This window comes from Sinocyclocheilus rhinocerous, unplaced genomic scaffold (genome assembly GCF_001515625.1).
Source record: "Sinocyclocheilus rhinocerous isolate Xijiao unplaced genomic scaffold, SAMN03320098_v1.1 scaffold603, whole genome shotgun sequence".
Taxonomy (NCBI): Eukaryota; Metazoa; Chordata; class Actinopteri; order Cypriniformes; family Cyprinidae; genus Sinocyclocheilus; species Sinocyclocheilus rhinocerous.
The window spans coordinates 3,098,914-3,116,413 of record NW_015656630.1 but is presented as its reverse complement, the minus strand read 5'-3'; the positions used below and the strand labels follow the sequence as shown (position 1 = coordinate 3,116,413).

Genomic DNA, 17,500 nt, shown 5'->3' with positions numbered 1-17,500 from the left:
TGGCATGCGCCAGAAAGATACTCAAGGAGACCAAGACGCGCTAAAGCAGTGCATTCTGTTGTTCTCTTTTTTTTTTAAAGGCATGACATTTTGTAGTTATTTTGAACATAACGTTACACAATTAAAAATATACATTTTACCATACGACTATAAATGACAGAGTATTAAGTTATTTCCCCTCGATGGGGAAAAAAATCCAAGTGAACATCAATCAGTACTCGATATTAATTTAAACTGCTTTAAATATGACTGCTGCTTATTTCCTGTGCACTTCAATACTGGTCTGCGCTTGACTGTAGTCGCGTCTGTCTGCTTATTGAGTTTATTTAACCCATCGCAATTTATTGGAACTGTGTGAACTACAGTGACTACTCACCTTAATGTTGTTCTAAAGGCTTATTACTTAATAACACAAAAATGTCCTGCTCGCACTTGCCAATTTAATGGCAGAGAATGGTGACTTTAGGTTTTGTTTTTCGTTTTTAAGCGGATGCATATCTGTCGTAAAATAATCATATGCATCCTGTGTTGTGAGGATTTGCAGCGCGTTTCTTCATTTGCATGTGTTGTGAGGATTTGCAGCGCGTTTCTTCATTTGCATGTGTTGTGAGGATTTGCAGCGCGTGTGTTGTCAAACTGATGAAGATGTTTTCTTAATTTGCTGGTGTTTTTTCAATTTGCATGTGTTTTCTTAAGTTGCAGCGCGTTGAGCTCTCTCGGCCACCGTAATTTATCTACCCCTGAACAAAAAACGAAAATTTTAACTGAATTCTCGTTTTTTTGTTTTTTTGGAAAAAAACGAAAAAACGAAAAAGGAGGCGTTTTTAAATTTTTCTACTTTCAATGTTAAATCAAAAAACGAATGATCGAATGATACACGGATTTAATATCAAACTCTTCTATTCTATTGCAATGTTCTTTGGTGTGAGTTTGACAGCAGGTGCTGATGCTGCGCCTTTAAGAGGCAGTTCTCTTGCTATTGGTTATTGCGATTGTTCTCTGCACCAATCACATGCAATGTTGTACAAAGAGATCTACTCCCTCCCCCACTGACATTACAACGTTCAGTGCAAGCGGAGAGGAGGGATGCTATAATCTCTCCGATAAAATGGATTCTAACATATTTCTGAGACAAAATGGACAAGCGAAATTGTCTTCTTGGTGGGATCCCTAGTTTTTATTAGAACGGTGAATAGTCTGGATATACAATCAAAATGACACAGAGGGTGGCATTCAGATGGTGGAGGCATTATTTGCTCTTCTTTTTTCTCTTTCTTCTTTTGTGGAGTACGACAGAAGGACAGACTCGCTACTCAATTCCCGAGGAATTAAACGTGGGCGCTGTTGTTGGAAATATTGCAAAAGATTTGGGTTTGAAAATATCTGAGCTGTATGACCGTAAGTTGCGAATAGCTTCTGAATCAGGTAAGCAGTATTTCAGCGTGGATTTACGAAGAGGAGAGATTGTGGTTAATGAGAGAATTGACAGAGAGATCCTTTGTGGAGAAAACGCAAAATGTCTGTTGCCTCTGCAAATCGTTATTGAGGATCCTTTACAACTTTACAGAGTGGAAGTCGACATACAGGATATTAATGACAATTATCCGCATTTTCAGTCGATGGACCGTGTTTTAAAAATAGCAGAATCCACTGTCCCTGGCATGCGCTTTCCTTTAGAGAGCGCAGTAGACCCAGATGTAGGCAGTAACTCTTTAAAAACGTACACTTTGAGTAAAGACGAATGTTTCAGTTTAAAAATAAAAGATCTTGGAGATGGGCGAAAGATACCTGAATTAGTACTGGAGAAACCTCTGGATCGCGAGAAGAAACCGATTCATCAGCTGATGTTAACTGCCTTAGACGGAGGAAACCCGGTTAGATCAGGAACGTCTCAAATTAATGTCACTGTGCTGGATAACAATGACAACAACCCCGTATTTGAGAAACATGTTTACAAAGCGGCTATTTCTGAAAACACAAAAAAGGGCACGACGATTATTAAAGTTGAAGCAAAAGACTTGGACGAAGGTTCTAATGGAGAGATAAAATATTCTTTAGGAGAGCACACTTCTGATGCTTTGCGCTCGTTATTTCACATTGATGAAAATGCCGGGGAAATTATTCTAAACGGAGAGTTGGACTATGAAACCACTCCTATGTACAACATTGAGATTAAAGCCAGAGACAGAGGTGTCCCCGAAATGGAGGGCCATTGCACAGTTAAAATAGAAGTCTCGGATATTAACGACAATCCACCGCAGATACTGCTTACGTCTAAACCGAGCCCTGTGCGAGAGGACGCGCCTAGCGGGACAGTTGTAGCGTTAATAAGCGCACGGGACATCGACTCTGGTGACAATGGAAAAGTCAGTCTGCAGACACAGTCTGACCTTCCGTTTCTTTTAAAACCATCTTTCTCAAACGAATATTCGTTGGTGACAAACGGTGTTTTAGACCGCGAAACGTTCCCTGAGTACAACGTGGAAATCACTGCATTTGACTTAGGCTCGCCCCCTTTAAGTAGCAAAACAATAATTCCAGTTAAAATTCTTGATGTTAACGACAATGCCCCAAAGTTTTCTGAAAACGTGTATTATGTGTACGTAAAAGAAAATAACACTCCAGGCTCTATTATCTGTTCAGTATCTGCTCAAGACGTTGATGTCGGCGTAAATGGTAAAATATCATACTCGATTGAGAACCCTAAAAATTGGGATACTCCAATATCCTCGTATATATACATAAACTCTGACAATGGAAGCATATTTAGCATGCATTCGTTTGACTTCGAAAAAATAAAAGTGTTTGAGGTCATCGTTCAGGCTAAAGATCATGGTTCTCCATCTTTAAGTAGTAACGCGACAGTTCATGTGTTTATTTTGGAGAACCGATCCAGTCCGCCACAGTCACAGTGGATATACTGATAGAGGACGGCTTTCATGAGCTCATCTCAGAATATAGAGAGAAAAATATTGAGCCCAACAAGAAAACTGGCAAAATAACATTATATCTGATCATCTCTTTGGCCTCTGTGTCCTTGTTTTGTCTGTTGACGTTTTTCATCCTACTGGTGAAATGTGCGCGAGGCAGTAGAAGCTGCTGTATCAGGAGGACAAACTCTGAATACAAGAACCCCAACAGAAACCTGCAGATCCAGCTCAACACTGACGGGCCCATTAAGTATGTGGAGGTTCTGGGAGGAGACATGATGTCTCAGAGTCAGTCCTTTGGCTCCTATCTCTCTCCAATGTCAGAATTCAGTGATCTCACCCTCGTTAAACCCAGCAGCACCACAAACTTTACAGACACGCTAAACGTGCTTGACGCGTCATTACCAGACAGCGCGTGGACGTTCGAGAGCCAACAGGTGAGACAAACTCAGATTTAAACCAGTTATATTTATACATTCTACATTATTTATGTATTTAAGTAACTGAGAGAGAGTGACGCTACTATCAGCACCTTGGACAGCTCCGTGTGCGCTTTTGTCTAAGCAAAGTAACTTTCCTCCAATAGAAACGCATGTTTTTATCCCCACCCCCTTTAACCCTTCTCCTAGACCCGCACAGGCTTGTTGCTCTTACGAGCAGTATTGTTAGTTTAGAAACTTAGAACAAATGGTGGAGATCATGGATACAAAACAAAACGTGTTTCTCATATACTTAACAACGTCTCGTCGGGTCTAATATATGCATGAATTAAAACCCCGAAGGAGTCTCTAGCTACTAGTGAAAATGGAGAGTAAAGAGCTTTTTCAGAGACCTTTGGACTGGGCTGCAGTTTGGATTGTTCTTAATTCTTTGTGTTTTGCAACGCACGCTTCGGAACTTTTATATTCTACAGCTGAGGAATCTAAACCAGGAACAATTGTTGGCCACTTGACTAAAGATTTAGGAATGGACGTTCATATAATACTTCTAAGAAATATGCGAATCATATCGGAATCTAATGCTAAGTATTTTGACGTAGACCTGACATCTGGAGCTTTGGTGGTCAAGCAAACAATGGACAGAGAGAGTATGTGCGGAGGAAGTTTACATTGTCACACTCGGATTCAGATTTCACTTCAAAATCCGTTGGAAATGCACAGCGTTACGGTAGAAATTGTGGATGTTAACGACAACGCGCCACACTTCCAAAGTCGAAACACTTCTTTGGAAATTTCAGAAGCGGCTGCGCCAGGCACGACATTCCGCTTAGAAAGTGCGCACGACCCTGACGTGGGTGTGAATTCACTGCGTTCTTATTTTCTTAGTCAAAACGATTGTTTTATGCTAAAAGTAGAAACTAAAAGCGACGGAAGCAAAATCCCGATTGTAGTCTTAAACAAGCCTCTAGACAGAGAAAAGACGAGCGAATTTAGACTGATTTTAACTGCAGTTGATGGTGGCAGTCCAGAAAAGTCCGGCAACAGTGCCATTTTTATAAATGTTCTAGATGTCAATGACAACGCGCCACACTTTCATAATCCTACAAAAAGAATCACGCTTTTAGAAAATTCACCTCATAGAACGTTAGTTACAACTCTTAATGCCTCTGATGCCGATCATGGTCAAAATGGTGAAATAACTTATACGTTTGATAAATACACCCCTGACAATGTGTTAAAACTCTTTAGCGTGGGTTCTATGACTGGTGAAATTAGAGTTACAGGACTAGTCGATCACGAGCTCGCTAATATATATGACGTCACTGTTCTTGCTAGAGACAAAGGAATACCTCCCATGGAGGGCTCCTGCAACATCAAAATCGAGATTATTGACGTGAATGACAACACCCCTGCTATCAGCATTAATGTGGTTTCTCCTGTAATCTCTGAAAATGTGAGTTCAGGAACTGTCATTGCCCTAATCAAAGTTAAAGATGAAGACACAGAGAAAAATGGCGATGTGAGCGTGCACATCCCTTATGGGTTGCCTTTCAAGATGAGTTCGCCATATAAAGGGCTTTTCACTTTAATGACCGATGGCCTGCTGGACAGAGAGGCCGTGGCTGAATACACCATTGCTGTGACTGCCACAGACTCTGGTTCCCCACCCCGTTCCTCGCAGGAATCTTTTGTGTTACGTCTTTCAGATGTTAATGATAACCCCCCAGTCTTTTCACAGCCTTCCTACTCTGTGGACATAGCCGAAAACAATGCCCCAAATGCTCCCCTTCTGTCCGTGTCTGCCTCAGACCCAGATGTGGGTGAGAATTCCACTGTTTATTTCTCAATTTTAGAGAGTGAAGCTCTTGGCAGGTCTGTATCTTCATATGTATATATAAACCCAGATAGTGGGCAGATATATGCCATGAGAAAGTTTGATTATGAGCAATTGAATGCTTTTCAATTCATAGTGCAGGTTCTTGATAGAGGAACTCCAGCTCAAAGCTGCAACACTACGGTGCATGTGTTTATTATAGATCAGAATGATCATCCTCCTGTCCTTATATACCCTGCACCCCCATCTGATGGGACGCTGCAGTTTTTGGTACCTAGCACAGCTGGCATCGGACACCTAGTGAATCGCATCACATTCGTGGATGGCGATAGTGGCCACAATGCTTGGTTATTCTACAGCTTCTCGGGACTTGATGCTGAAATGTTTCATATAGGTGCACATACTGGAGAGCTGCGTACAGCCCGTAGACTTACAGAAGAAGACAGCAAGTCTGTTTTTAGCTTCACTGTGATTGTAAAAGATAACGGCAGGCCTTCTCTCTCCGCTAGCGTGGTAGTTAACATCACCCTGGCTGAGAAAGCTTCAGATGTCTCTTCTGAACATAGAAGCTCTACCTCAAAAAGTCCAAAAGGGTCTGACCTCACTTTGTACCTTATAATCACATTATCCTTCGTTATTACAGTCTCATTCCTGGTTATCATTTTTGTAGTGGTGCGCTGGCTAAGCCACCATGGTTATGTTATGTGCCTCATGCAAAAACTCGGTTTCAAGCACACACCTCGTGAGCACCAACACAATGACCTCCACCTGCAGCTAAATACTGATGGTCCTACTAGATACATGGAGGTTGTGGGGGCCTCCCGGGATTTCAACAAACACACATACACGCATGGTTTCTCCACTATCTCCAGCAGGAGCGACTTTGTGTTTGTTAAGGCCCCACAGAGCACTCTAGGCATGCAACTGTCAAAAAGACTCTTCACTCACTCACTCATGAAGGTGAGATTTTCAGGAAATTTTATAGACTACTTTTTAAAAGTTTGAGGTCAGTAAGATTTCTTTCATGTTAGATGAGAAAGAAGTCTTCTGTGCCCACCAAGGCTTTTTTTAAAATCTAAAATACATTAAAATGGCAATACTGTGAAATATTATTATAATTTAAAGTAACTGTTTTGTATTTTAGATATTTTACAATGTAATGTATTCATGTGATGGCAGCCATTACTCCAGTCTTTTTGGCAGCCACTACTCCAGTCATTACTACATGATCATTTAGAAATAATTTGAATATGCTGATTTGGTGCTAAAGATACATTTATTTTTACCAATGTTGAAAGCAGTTGAACTGCTTAATATTTTTGTGGAAACCGTGATACACTTTTTTTTCTTCAGGATTCTATGCTGAATAGAAGGTTCAAAAGAACAACAAATATGTGAAATAGAAATGTTTTGTACAATTATAAATGTCTTTATTGTCACTATTGTCCAATTTAATGCATCCCTGCTGAACATAAGTATTAATTTCTTTCAAAAATTCTTACTGACGCCAAACGTTTGATGGGTAGTGTAAGCAGTTACTGTCCTTAAGTAAAAAATGTTTGCATCTGTTAATGAAACAAATGATACACGGTTCAAATATTTGTGGTATGAATTTTACTGTCACCATTTCTCAAAATAATTTTTAGTTAGATGGAAATCATGCTGTGTATGTCATTAATTCAGACTAAGGCTCTAGTCACTATGACTCACTTTTTGGACTAAGCACTCTATAATACCAAGTGTATTAAGAATCAGGCCACAATCTGAGCTATTTCTAGACCCAATGACTCAGCAGAGAATTTAACTGTATAAATCTGAGAAGAATTATGACTGAAAATATTGTGTTCAAATGCTCAAGTCAGGTGAGGCAGATTGTTACAATCATTATGATTTACAAAGTAGAAGCAGTTGGATGCCGTTGTATGCATACAGTTCCGAATAGAAGACAGTCTTTGTGGAATCTATAATAGAGTTTGTAGGATCATAGTGTGATATTGCACATGCTTTGAATGCTGTCTTGCAACACAATGACTCGACTGAGTGTGGGGAGATGCAATAGAATTGTGTGGGATACTAAAGGAAATATGACAAAATGATGAAAAAATCCAAAATGGGTTGAAATTTTAGCCATAATCCTCTTACAGGTGAGCTCATATTTTGTTTGCTACAGACCTGAGTATACTCCTCATGTAAACGCACTCATACGAGACAGCAACATGATCGAAGTTTCAATTATTCACACACACTCTCCCTCAATCTATTTTCTACTTTATGTTCTTCTTTGTTGCTCTGTTTCTCACTACTCCCCTCAACTTATTTTTTTCTGTATCAGCAAAGGTGAAGTTTCAGAAAACAGTCCTGAGCAAAAGCAGAGGAAGTGCACCAAATTGTACTCTGCTGTCAATAATTCAAATTTGTGTTTCAGAACTACAACCTTCTATGACAGGATGGAAGGACCTGCGATCCAGGATGGACCAATAGTGGATATGATTCTGTATGCCAAACAAAAGTATTGACAAAACTCTTTTCTTCTTATTTTCAGCAAAAGCCGCCAAATGCTGACTGGCGATTTCCCCCAAACCAGAGGCCTGGACCTAGCGGGTGAGTGTTGGATTCAGTTTATGTGTCTAGCAAAACCTATAAATACATTTGAGATTATCCACGTGGTATTACGTACACTGTTTTGTAATAATTTTCATTTAATCTCTCTGATTGGAATGAGATAATAAAAGAACAAAATCTGGGATTACCTGTCAACAATTGAGTGCCTACATTTTTGGTGGCCACTATATTAAGAATTTAGTCAGCAAGAAGAGTTGAGTAATACCAAACTATCTAAAATGAACAAATAATAATAATAAACTTTATTTTCTATAGCGCTTTTAAAAGGTACATCTCAAAACGCTTTACACAGATAAAAAGGGATAAAATAAAAATAATAGCAATAATAATAATAATAATAATAATAATAACAATAAACACCATGCATATGACACAAAGAAATCACTTAAAAGCTATTCTGAAAAAGTGGGTTTTAAGAGCAGATTTGAAAACACTAAAATACTTAGCCTGTCTGATCTCAATGGGAAGAGAATTCCAGAGTTTTGGTGCACAAGAAGAAAAGGCCCGATCACCCATAGAGCGTAAACGAGTAGGGGGACCACTAAAAGACCAGAATCAGAGGAGTGGAGATCACGACTTGGAATATAACCAGTTAACAGTTGTGACAAAATGTGGCGCCAAACCATGCAAAGCCTTGTAGGTCAGCATGAGAATTTTCAAATCAATCCGAAACCTGACACGGAGCAAGTGCAATGACTCTAAAACTGGAGAGATGTGCTCATTTGTCCTGGTCCTTATCAGGATTCTAGCAGCTGAATTTTGAACAGACTGCAGCTCACTTAAGGTGGTTTTAGAAACCCCAGCAAGTAAAACCTTACAGCAATAGATATGAGAAAAAACAGAAGTATTAATCAATTTTTCAGCAACCGACAGGGATAACATGGGATGGAGTCTTGCAAATACCAAAATATCTAGATTAGAAAATGCAGTAATTTAGTAATGTTCCTTCCTTCAGTGTTTTCAAAATCTGAGATTACCTGTAAATATTTGAGTGCCTACATTTTTGATGGTCACTGTCTATTTAGTCAGCAAGAAGAGTTAAGCAAACAATATTTATAGATAAAATCAACAAATACCAAATTATCTAGAATAGAGTCTGAAATAATTGACAAATTTTCCTTCCTTAAGTGTTTTCATCTCTATATTTAGCCCATTATCGCCATTTTATGAATATTAAAAATGTCAATGACAATTTACTATAATCGTGCAAAAATAAACCCTGTAAAGAAATTCTGCCAAAGAAATAAAGTCCTGCAAAAATAAAATCCTACAAAACAAATCCTGTGAAGAATATCCTGCAAAAGAAATCATATGGGGAAAAAAACCTGCAAATACACCATTCTTGAAGATGAATCTGCTCGGATTGAGTTGGGCAGGTCATTCCACCAGGAGGGAACATTTAATTTAAAAGTCATAAAAAATATATTATGACAGCAATTATCAGATAAAAACGCGAACCAGCTTCCTGTGAGACACAACGTCTTAAGAGTATGTAAGGTTTAAAGGTAAAGGAAACCCAAAGACGTTCTCACCCATCCATGTGCTCTGGTCAGACGCAGGGTGATTGAGTGACAGCTGCATGCTCCTGTGCTTATGTTTCAGCCAACACAGGTTCCACACCCTGCAGCAGAGATGGACTCCATACGAGAAGTCCAGGTAGAGTGAAGGCGAAGAGAAGGCTAGTGTGTGGTAGCGTTTGACTTCACCTGGTGTAGCCTTCTAATGGAATGTCGTGTTTAGGTCTTTCAGATTATGTGTCCTGCAGCTTCCAGCGACATGCTGTCCAGTCTGTTCCTACACATATAAATGTGCACACAAATCACATGCAGTTGGTTCATTTGAGGATAAGGCTTTTGGATGTATGTGTATCGCTGATAGCTGTTTGTTGCATCTTGCTCTGCGGGTTGTCATTGCAGTGTGTTTACCTGTGCTTAGTAAACTTGTTTGTTCCGATTTTATTTATTTTGGCTCTGTAGAGCCAAGTCTGTGAAGTCTGTCCCTAAAGAGTAGAGAAATAGTTCTGTCCTTATGTATGGACTCTGCTATCAATCTGTTTGTGTGGGCAGAGAAAGAGAGTAAAAATCTGCTTTTTAGTCATGCCATTTTGAAACTAAGCAGCCTGTAATAACCCAAATATACTTAAAGTGATAGTTCACCCAAAAAAAAAAAATTATGTCATCATTAACCCATCCTTGTGTCATTCCAAACCTGTATGACTTTGTCCTGTCTTCTTTGCGTTTCACAGATTTATTTGAATACAAAAAAAAAAAAAAAAAAAAAAAAAAAAAAAAAAAATCCAACACACTACTCAAACTTGCATCTTTGGCAAATAAATTTTAGCATTTATGAAACAAAATCTGTGAAATGACAAAAATGTCTACCCAAATGAAAAACACATTAAAAGACTTTAATGTAAGGGCATCATGTACATTATCATAATAAACTCATGTTCCTTTGTCCATTTAGCTTATCAGATTATCTTTTTTTTTATTATTACTTTTTATTTATTTTTTGACCGCTTTAATTTGAACGGACAGTACTCAAAATAACAGAGTAGACAATATCTTGAGGGACCAACTAGAAACCTTTATTATAATTGTTTAATTAAATAATAAAAAAAAAATCTACACTGTAAATACTCACATTTAATGAGTTATTTTTACATTTGCTGATATGTCCGCATGTTTTATAAGCCAGAGGAACATCAATTGACTGAAACGTTGCTAAGCTAATAAAATTCGCAAGGATGCAAGTTTGAGTACTGTGCAGGTGTTTTTTAATTTTTATTTTTCTAGTCTATACTAGACTGCTGATGCATCTGCATATGAGTGTGCGAGGCACTATATTTTCTATTTAGCATTTTACAGATGAAAAAGAAAGTTTATACAGGTTTGAAATAACATGAGGGTGAGTAAATGAAAAAAAAGGGTGAACTATCTCTTTAAATAATGCTTATTGTGACTTGATTAAAGGGCAAAGTGTATTTGTTGTCAAGCCACATGGTATAAACAGACACAACTGTATTCTGATCAATGCATCTGTCTGTTTACTTCATGTCTACCACTGCTTCTTCGACTTTAGCCTCCATTTTCTGACTGCACTGTCCTGCCCTGTCACACAAAATGGCTGTCTCAGCTAATGAACCGGGTACATTTATGCTAGCAAATGTGGTGGCTGCTGTTCTCATTTATGTGTGAGAGGTTTAATGCGAGAAAAAAGCACCATGAATGTGTTTGAGTGTATGTTGAGTCACTAACCCTGTTCTCTGTCATGTAGGGCTGGAGCTCGTCCTGATGAGGCAGGTGCCAGCGCTGGTGTGATCGCAGGAACAGGACCGTGGCCCAACCCCCCTACCGAAGCTGAACAGCTCCAGGCTCTGATGGCAGCAGCGAACGGTGAATCTCACTTATTATTCCCTCTTTTTTAAAAGGAGAGCAAATAAGAGAATGAGGAGAAAGCATTAGCACAGACTTGAACCAGAAATAAAAGCATAGCCAACAAGATAAACATTTTGCATATCCTTCAGGCTGATCAGCTTTACAAGCTAAATTTTCATGATAATCTTGCTGGTTAAGCTAATTAAGGAACCCGTTGGGGGCAAATCAGCCCACCAGCATCCAAAACACAGCATATGCTGGTCTTTACAGCAGGGAAGTCTGTCCACATATATGTGACCCTGGACCACAAAACCAGCCATAAGGGTCAATTTTTCAAAAATTTTCTGAAAGCTGAATAAATAAGTTTTCCATTGATGTATGGGTTGTTAGGATAGGACAATATTTGGCTGAGATACAACTATTTGAAAATCTGGAATCTGAGGGTGCAAAAAAAATTTAATATTGAGAAAATCATCTTTAAAGTTGTCCAAATGAAGTTCTCAGCTATGCATATTACTAATCAAAAATTAGGTTTTAATATATTTACAGTAGGACATTTACAAAATATCTTCATGGAGCATGATCTTTACTAAGTATTACAATTATACATATTATACTATATATACTATTATATTATTACTATTATTATTATACAAAAATTTTGACTCATACAATGTATTTATGGCTATTGCTACAAATATACCCCAGCGACTTAAAGAGCAGGTCATATGTTTTTTTTAAAGTGTGCTAATATTGTGTTGGAGTCCCCTACAACAGGTTTAAATGCATCTAAGGTCAGAAAACACTGTAATTTTCCCATAATATACATTTCTACATAGAGTCATTTGTCCATGATTTCGAAACGGTTCATTCGCTTCAGTTCTGAGCGAAATGTCTGTAAACTTCCATAAGCCTACTCTGCTCTGATTGGTCTGCTGGCCAAGCCTGTTGTGATTGGCACAAAGAGGAGCACTTGAGCAAGTTAGTGAGCGCTACCATCTATGTTGCCAAGTCCGCGGTTGTTTTTGCTGTCGCGGGTTGTAGCGTTTGAAGAATGAGACAAAAGACGCTCTGTGTCTTAACTTTTAATCAGAACGCAGAACAGCTGTATCACATGTGCACCAGCCTAACTAACTCATCTCTCTCTACCGGGTCTTTTACTCCCTGCATTAACGCTATAACTACATAAACAGCACTTTCACAATGATTATAAAGTCTGTGCGCTACACTACATTCTTTATTATTAAACGAAGTAATTAGAACAATGACAGTTTACATTAATCGACACATTCTTAGGAAACAGTGGGTTCACAGCGAATTATAAGAACTATTTCAGTAAAACCTGGAAACCTAAAGCTGCACTAGGTATACATCACATATTAGCACAAAAAAAAAAAGGAAATAGTGGGTTCACAGCGAATTATCAGACCTATTTCAGTAAAACAGTAATATTGTGCTTTACCTGGAAACCTAAAGCTGCACTAGGTATACATCCCATATTAGCACAAAAACTTGATTTTGAGCACCCAATTGAAAATGTACACATAACGTATCAATTGTACTTACAGGTTGTGGTTCGGAGGCGCTTGTTGGTCCAAATAAAGAAGATTAGAAGCCAACGAAGATAAAAGGCAAGATTAGAGAAGCAGTCCTCTGTAAAATGACGAGCACAACAAAAGGTTCGAATTGTATTGCTGTGGTATCGTGGAACACAGCATCTTCTCGACACAGAGAGTGTTCGTATTTCGTGGGCAGGCAGGGATTATGCTAATGTGTGACCCAGTTACGTAGATCGGTAACAGGCAGAAGATTCGAAAATATAACGACTCGTTAAGGCGATTCTGAGTCGACTCTTTCTTTTGAGAGACAATATCTTTATTTATCATGCACTTTTTTGATTAACAACTTTGCAGACTGTTTACATTGAAGGATAGCTACCTTACAAACTGCAAAAGAGATATTTTTCGAAAACCCATATGACCTGCTCTTTAAGACTGGTTTTGTGGTCCAGGGTCACATATTGTATTGGATGCATCAGTACTCAAGGACAGATTATGAAGACCGGTAATAACTGGATGATGTAAGGAAAGAGGGGGATGGAGTGAGAGAAGAAAGAGAAGAGAGAGTGGCTTCCAGAGTAAAATGGATCTCACCATTTATTGACTGTAAGAGAGTCAAATTAATTGAGTGTAAAGAGACAAAGGAGCCTTTTGCCTCTCCGCAGCTGCAGTCAGAATGACAGCACTGTGCTGATGTTGTTCTCTAGCCTAGATGACAGTCGTCTTTCTAAGAAACAGAATCTCAAGTGTTATCTACAGTATTTTAACATATATATATGTGCTGCATGAAGCAGAGCAATAATCACGTTATATACATTTGTTCGTTCAAATTTCACTGGGCTGGTGTGATTTCAGTATGCATGTATTTAGATATAAATGTATATTTAATAACGCAATACACATAATTAGATTTTAATTAATTATATATTGGCCATGGCCTTGTAAAAAAAAAACACTTTAGCATAATTTAAAAAGAGTACTTACAGAAATAATAAAAGAATATACTTAAGAGCAAGCAAAATGCAATTTATTCAGTCACTTACTAAAAATGTATTTAAATATATTCCTGTTGAAATGCAATGCATTTAAATATATCTGTGTTTACACATTTGCAATGAGTAGTAGTAGTATATTTTTATTTAATGCCATGTCACACATTTGTAATGAAGTTGCTGCAATTTGTTACCTTTAAATATATTATCTTTAACACACTACAGTTAAAATTGAAATCAAGTACTTTACATGTGCTTTAGCATGTTAGTCAACACAATAAAATAAGTGTCCTTTAAAGCATGACAAAAGATTATTAAAACAGTGGTTAAATGTACTTAAAATAAAATATGTAATCTGACATTATTACAATGTGCACTTTTTAAATGTATCTTAAGTGTTTTAAGAAACAGTCATGAAATGTACTCTTTTTTTAAGTAAACTTAAAATGATAGATAGTTCATAGGTCATTATTTACTCACCCTCAAGTTGTTCCAAAGCTGTAAGAGTTTCTTCAGCTGTTGAACACAAAAGATACTTTGAAGAATGTAGGTAACCAAACAGTTTGACTTTCATAGTATGGAGGAAAAAAAATACTGGCTACTCTCAGCTGTTTGGTTACCAACATTCTTCAAAATGTGTTCAGCAGAAGAAAGAAACTCAACAACTTGAGGGTGAGTAAATGATGACATAATTTTTATTTTTGTGTGAACTATCCCTTTAAGAGGCCTCTTATTTCATTAATATCATATAAATCTGCATATTCTTTTTTTAATATGCTTGTACTATTTGAAGTACACTACAAGTTTAATACAGTTAAGTGCACTTCTTTTTAACAAGTGTGGGTTTGGTTTAGGTTAACAATTTCATGACTACAATTTCATTATGAATTTGTGAAAAAGAAACAGATTTATGATGTGGGAACAAAGGCGGAACTGCCTCACTGCTGTTAGATGACAATGCCACTTCCATTTGCAATGCATTTCACAAGAACTGTGAAAATACTGGTTTTTAGTGTGCTATTCTTGTATATACACATGTCTTCAGTTCTGTAAGCGCGTTGCTGAGTATGTGATGTGTGTCGATGTTACGGCATACATAATACATGGGGGATGGGCAGGCAGAAGCAGGTCACTGAGGGAGCTGCAATGCGGTTCCTGAGTGACTGAATTATGAGCTCTGTGCCGAACCAACTCATCTATAACCTCTCCCATCTCTCTCTCTTCTGTTCTTCTACGTTCTCTATACCTCCTTCTATTTCCTCTTTCTCTCTCACCCTACCGTTGCTGTCAGAAGCAAGTGAAGCCACTGCAACTCTCGGCCCTCGCTACAATCCACAGTACGGCCCAGACTACCGCCAGAACGTCTACATCCCTGGCAGCACCGCCACCCTGACGGCCAACCCTCAGCAGCAGGTACCCCAGCAGGCCCTTCCCCCTCCCCAAGCCCTTCCTCCCGTCGAAGTCCCCAAGGCAGCTCAGACGCCCGCTAGCAAGAAGAAGCCTACTAAGAAAGACAAGAAGTAAGACAGAAGCGTGGAAGCACTATCAGAGCTGCAGAAATATGTCGCCAGGATCTGAGCATCTCTCCTCAAAAAACGAGTCCACAGGTTGGATCTTTAGATCTTTAGTCTTTAGATTTAATGTTCTTTTCTGTGAGGTTTTTATTTGTTTGTTTTAGATTTCCCTATTTTTATTGATTGTATTTTGAATTATATTACAATATCTTACTCAATAACCCCAAAAATCAAGCATTTCCTGTTTTGTCGATGAAAGAAAGAATGACTGAACAAGAGGAGATGTGTTCAGATTCCCGAAGCTCTTTCTGTGACAGATAACACTGTCTTGTAAATAGCATTACTAAAACAAGAAGAAACTATACATTTCTTCTTTTATTTTATTTTATTTTATTTTTTTCCAAATGTCATGTTTCAGCCTTCTTTTTGTGTGTTTTTTTTAAAGCAAAGTAGATGCTTCTTGTGGTTACAAATTGAAACGCTGGTAGGCTTTTTAACAATGTGCCACAACTCTCACCTTGACTGAAAAAAAAAAAAAAAAAAAAAAAAGAAAAGAGTATTGAGCTGAACTATGCAGTGAAAACGGGATACTAAGAAAAAAAGAGGGCACAAGAAAGTATATTTAACTAGTTTTTTCGGAGTAAGAGAATACATTTGCGTTCGGTGAGACACTGTTGGCATGGTTTTTAAAAATAGATTCAGTCTTCATTAACTTCTTAATAGTCAGTTAAGCAGAAACGAACATTAGGTTAACAACATTTGACTATTCTTTGCATTTATTTCCTGTTAGCTGAGTATAAGAATCCTGGAAATGCAAGTAATGTAAACAGTGTTGTTGAAGCTCAGAAAAGATCATCTCAGCCTTTGTAAGGTTAAGATCAGAGAAAGATTTAGTTCAAAGTGAATGCACTAAGAGTTAATGGAAAACTTGAAGTGAACCAAAAAGAAAGAAACAAATAATGAACATGTGGAAAGACTAATGACTAACTTAAGTGCAACACTGTACTTGAATGGACCTTAGATGGAAGGATTCTGTCCATTGTTCTGCACCAACCACTACCACCACAGTGTATATAAAATGTGTAACCTGTCTGTACAAACATTAGAGCCACAAGGGCTGGCTGTTACAGGAATGTTTCAGTATTTTTTTTTTTTTAAAAGCAACAAAAAAATGATGATAGAAAAAAGATCTAGTGTAGTGTTGTAGGAAGAAAAGCTTCAAGATCATTAACTAACCAAACTGTACATACTACAACTTCTGAAGACACGCAATCGTAGCTTAAGGCTTGTGGAGTATGTGCATATTTTTGTGTTTTTCCCCCTTGATTACACTTTTGAACTTTCCTTTTCTCCAATCACGTACAACTTTGAAAGATAACAGACGATACTTACTGTCTATAGAGTACCACCCCTCCCCTCATCTTACTGTACTTTTCTGTGCTTGTAATTCCAATCAGTCGGTTATGATACTGGAATGCCACTCCTGTCTGTTTGACTATGAATATCTATCTATCTATCTATCTATATATATATATATATAAATGTCTGTCTGCTGCTTGGCTACCTTTCTGTATTTGGCTGTGATTCCTTTAAAGAAATGCTTAGCACCTCATGTTACCCTTTTTATTTTATAAGCTAATATTTATATTGCTGTTGATTTATGTTTTACTTTATTATTGGAACACTTACATTTGAAATAAAATTTTGTCAGAACTCACAGTCATGGCTGAGCTGTATTTTTGTAATTGCTTTGTCTGTGAACACAATTGTGGACATTTGACTCATATCCAACTAAATTCAAAAAGTTGGGGTCAGTAAGATATTTGAAAGAAATTGGCACTTTTATTCTGCAAATATTAAACAAATTGACCAAAATTGACATTAAAGGGCAATAAATAAATAAAGTTGCTGAACATTTACTGTTAGAAAACAGTAGCGAATAGTTATTTTAAATTGTAATAATATTTCACAATATTACTGTTTTTTTTTTCATTAAATAAATGCACCCTTGATGAGCATAAGAGACTTGGTTTTGAATGGTTGTTTATGAAAAAGTTTAATTACTCATAATTACATTTATATTTTAAGGTCATTGTCAGGAAACTCATGAATTACTATGGATATAATTAACAGTTGCATGTTTTCTTTAAATTCAGTAAAAAAATAAATAAATAAAAATAAATGCAAAAGAATATAATCATATAAAATATCATGTATAATATATATATATAT

General features: G+C 37.5%; 1 protein-coding gene across 8 annotated transcripts in view; it reads left to right on the top strand.

Annotated features, from left to right (window-relative positions):
* Positions 1–16,420, top strand: part of LOC107720701 (protocadherin gamma-C5-like) — a 70,023-nt gene extending 53,603 nt beyond the window's left edge. For 6 of the 8 annotated variants that reach the window (XM_016528505.1, XM_016528506.1, XM_016528502.1 and 3 more), the window contains 4 exons: positions 7,747–7,805; positions 9,429–9,482; positions 11,103–11,221; positions 15,046–16,420. In XM_016528505.1, the coding sequence (XP_016383991.1) occupies positions 7,747–7,805; positions 9,429–9,482; positions 11,103–11,221; positions 15,046–15,278 (465 nt within the window). In that variant the 3' untranslated portion in view covers positions 15,279–16,420. Of the gene's footprint in view, positions 1–3,642; positions 6,165–7,746; positions 7,806–9,428; positions 9,483–11,102; positions 11,222–15,045 lie in introns of those variants that run through there. The other 2 variants (XM_016528499.1, XM_016528503.1) reach the window with 2 other exon arrangements.
* Positions 16,421–17,500: the final 1,080 nt, after the last annotated feature.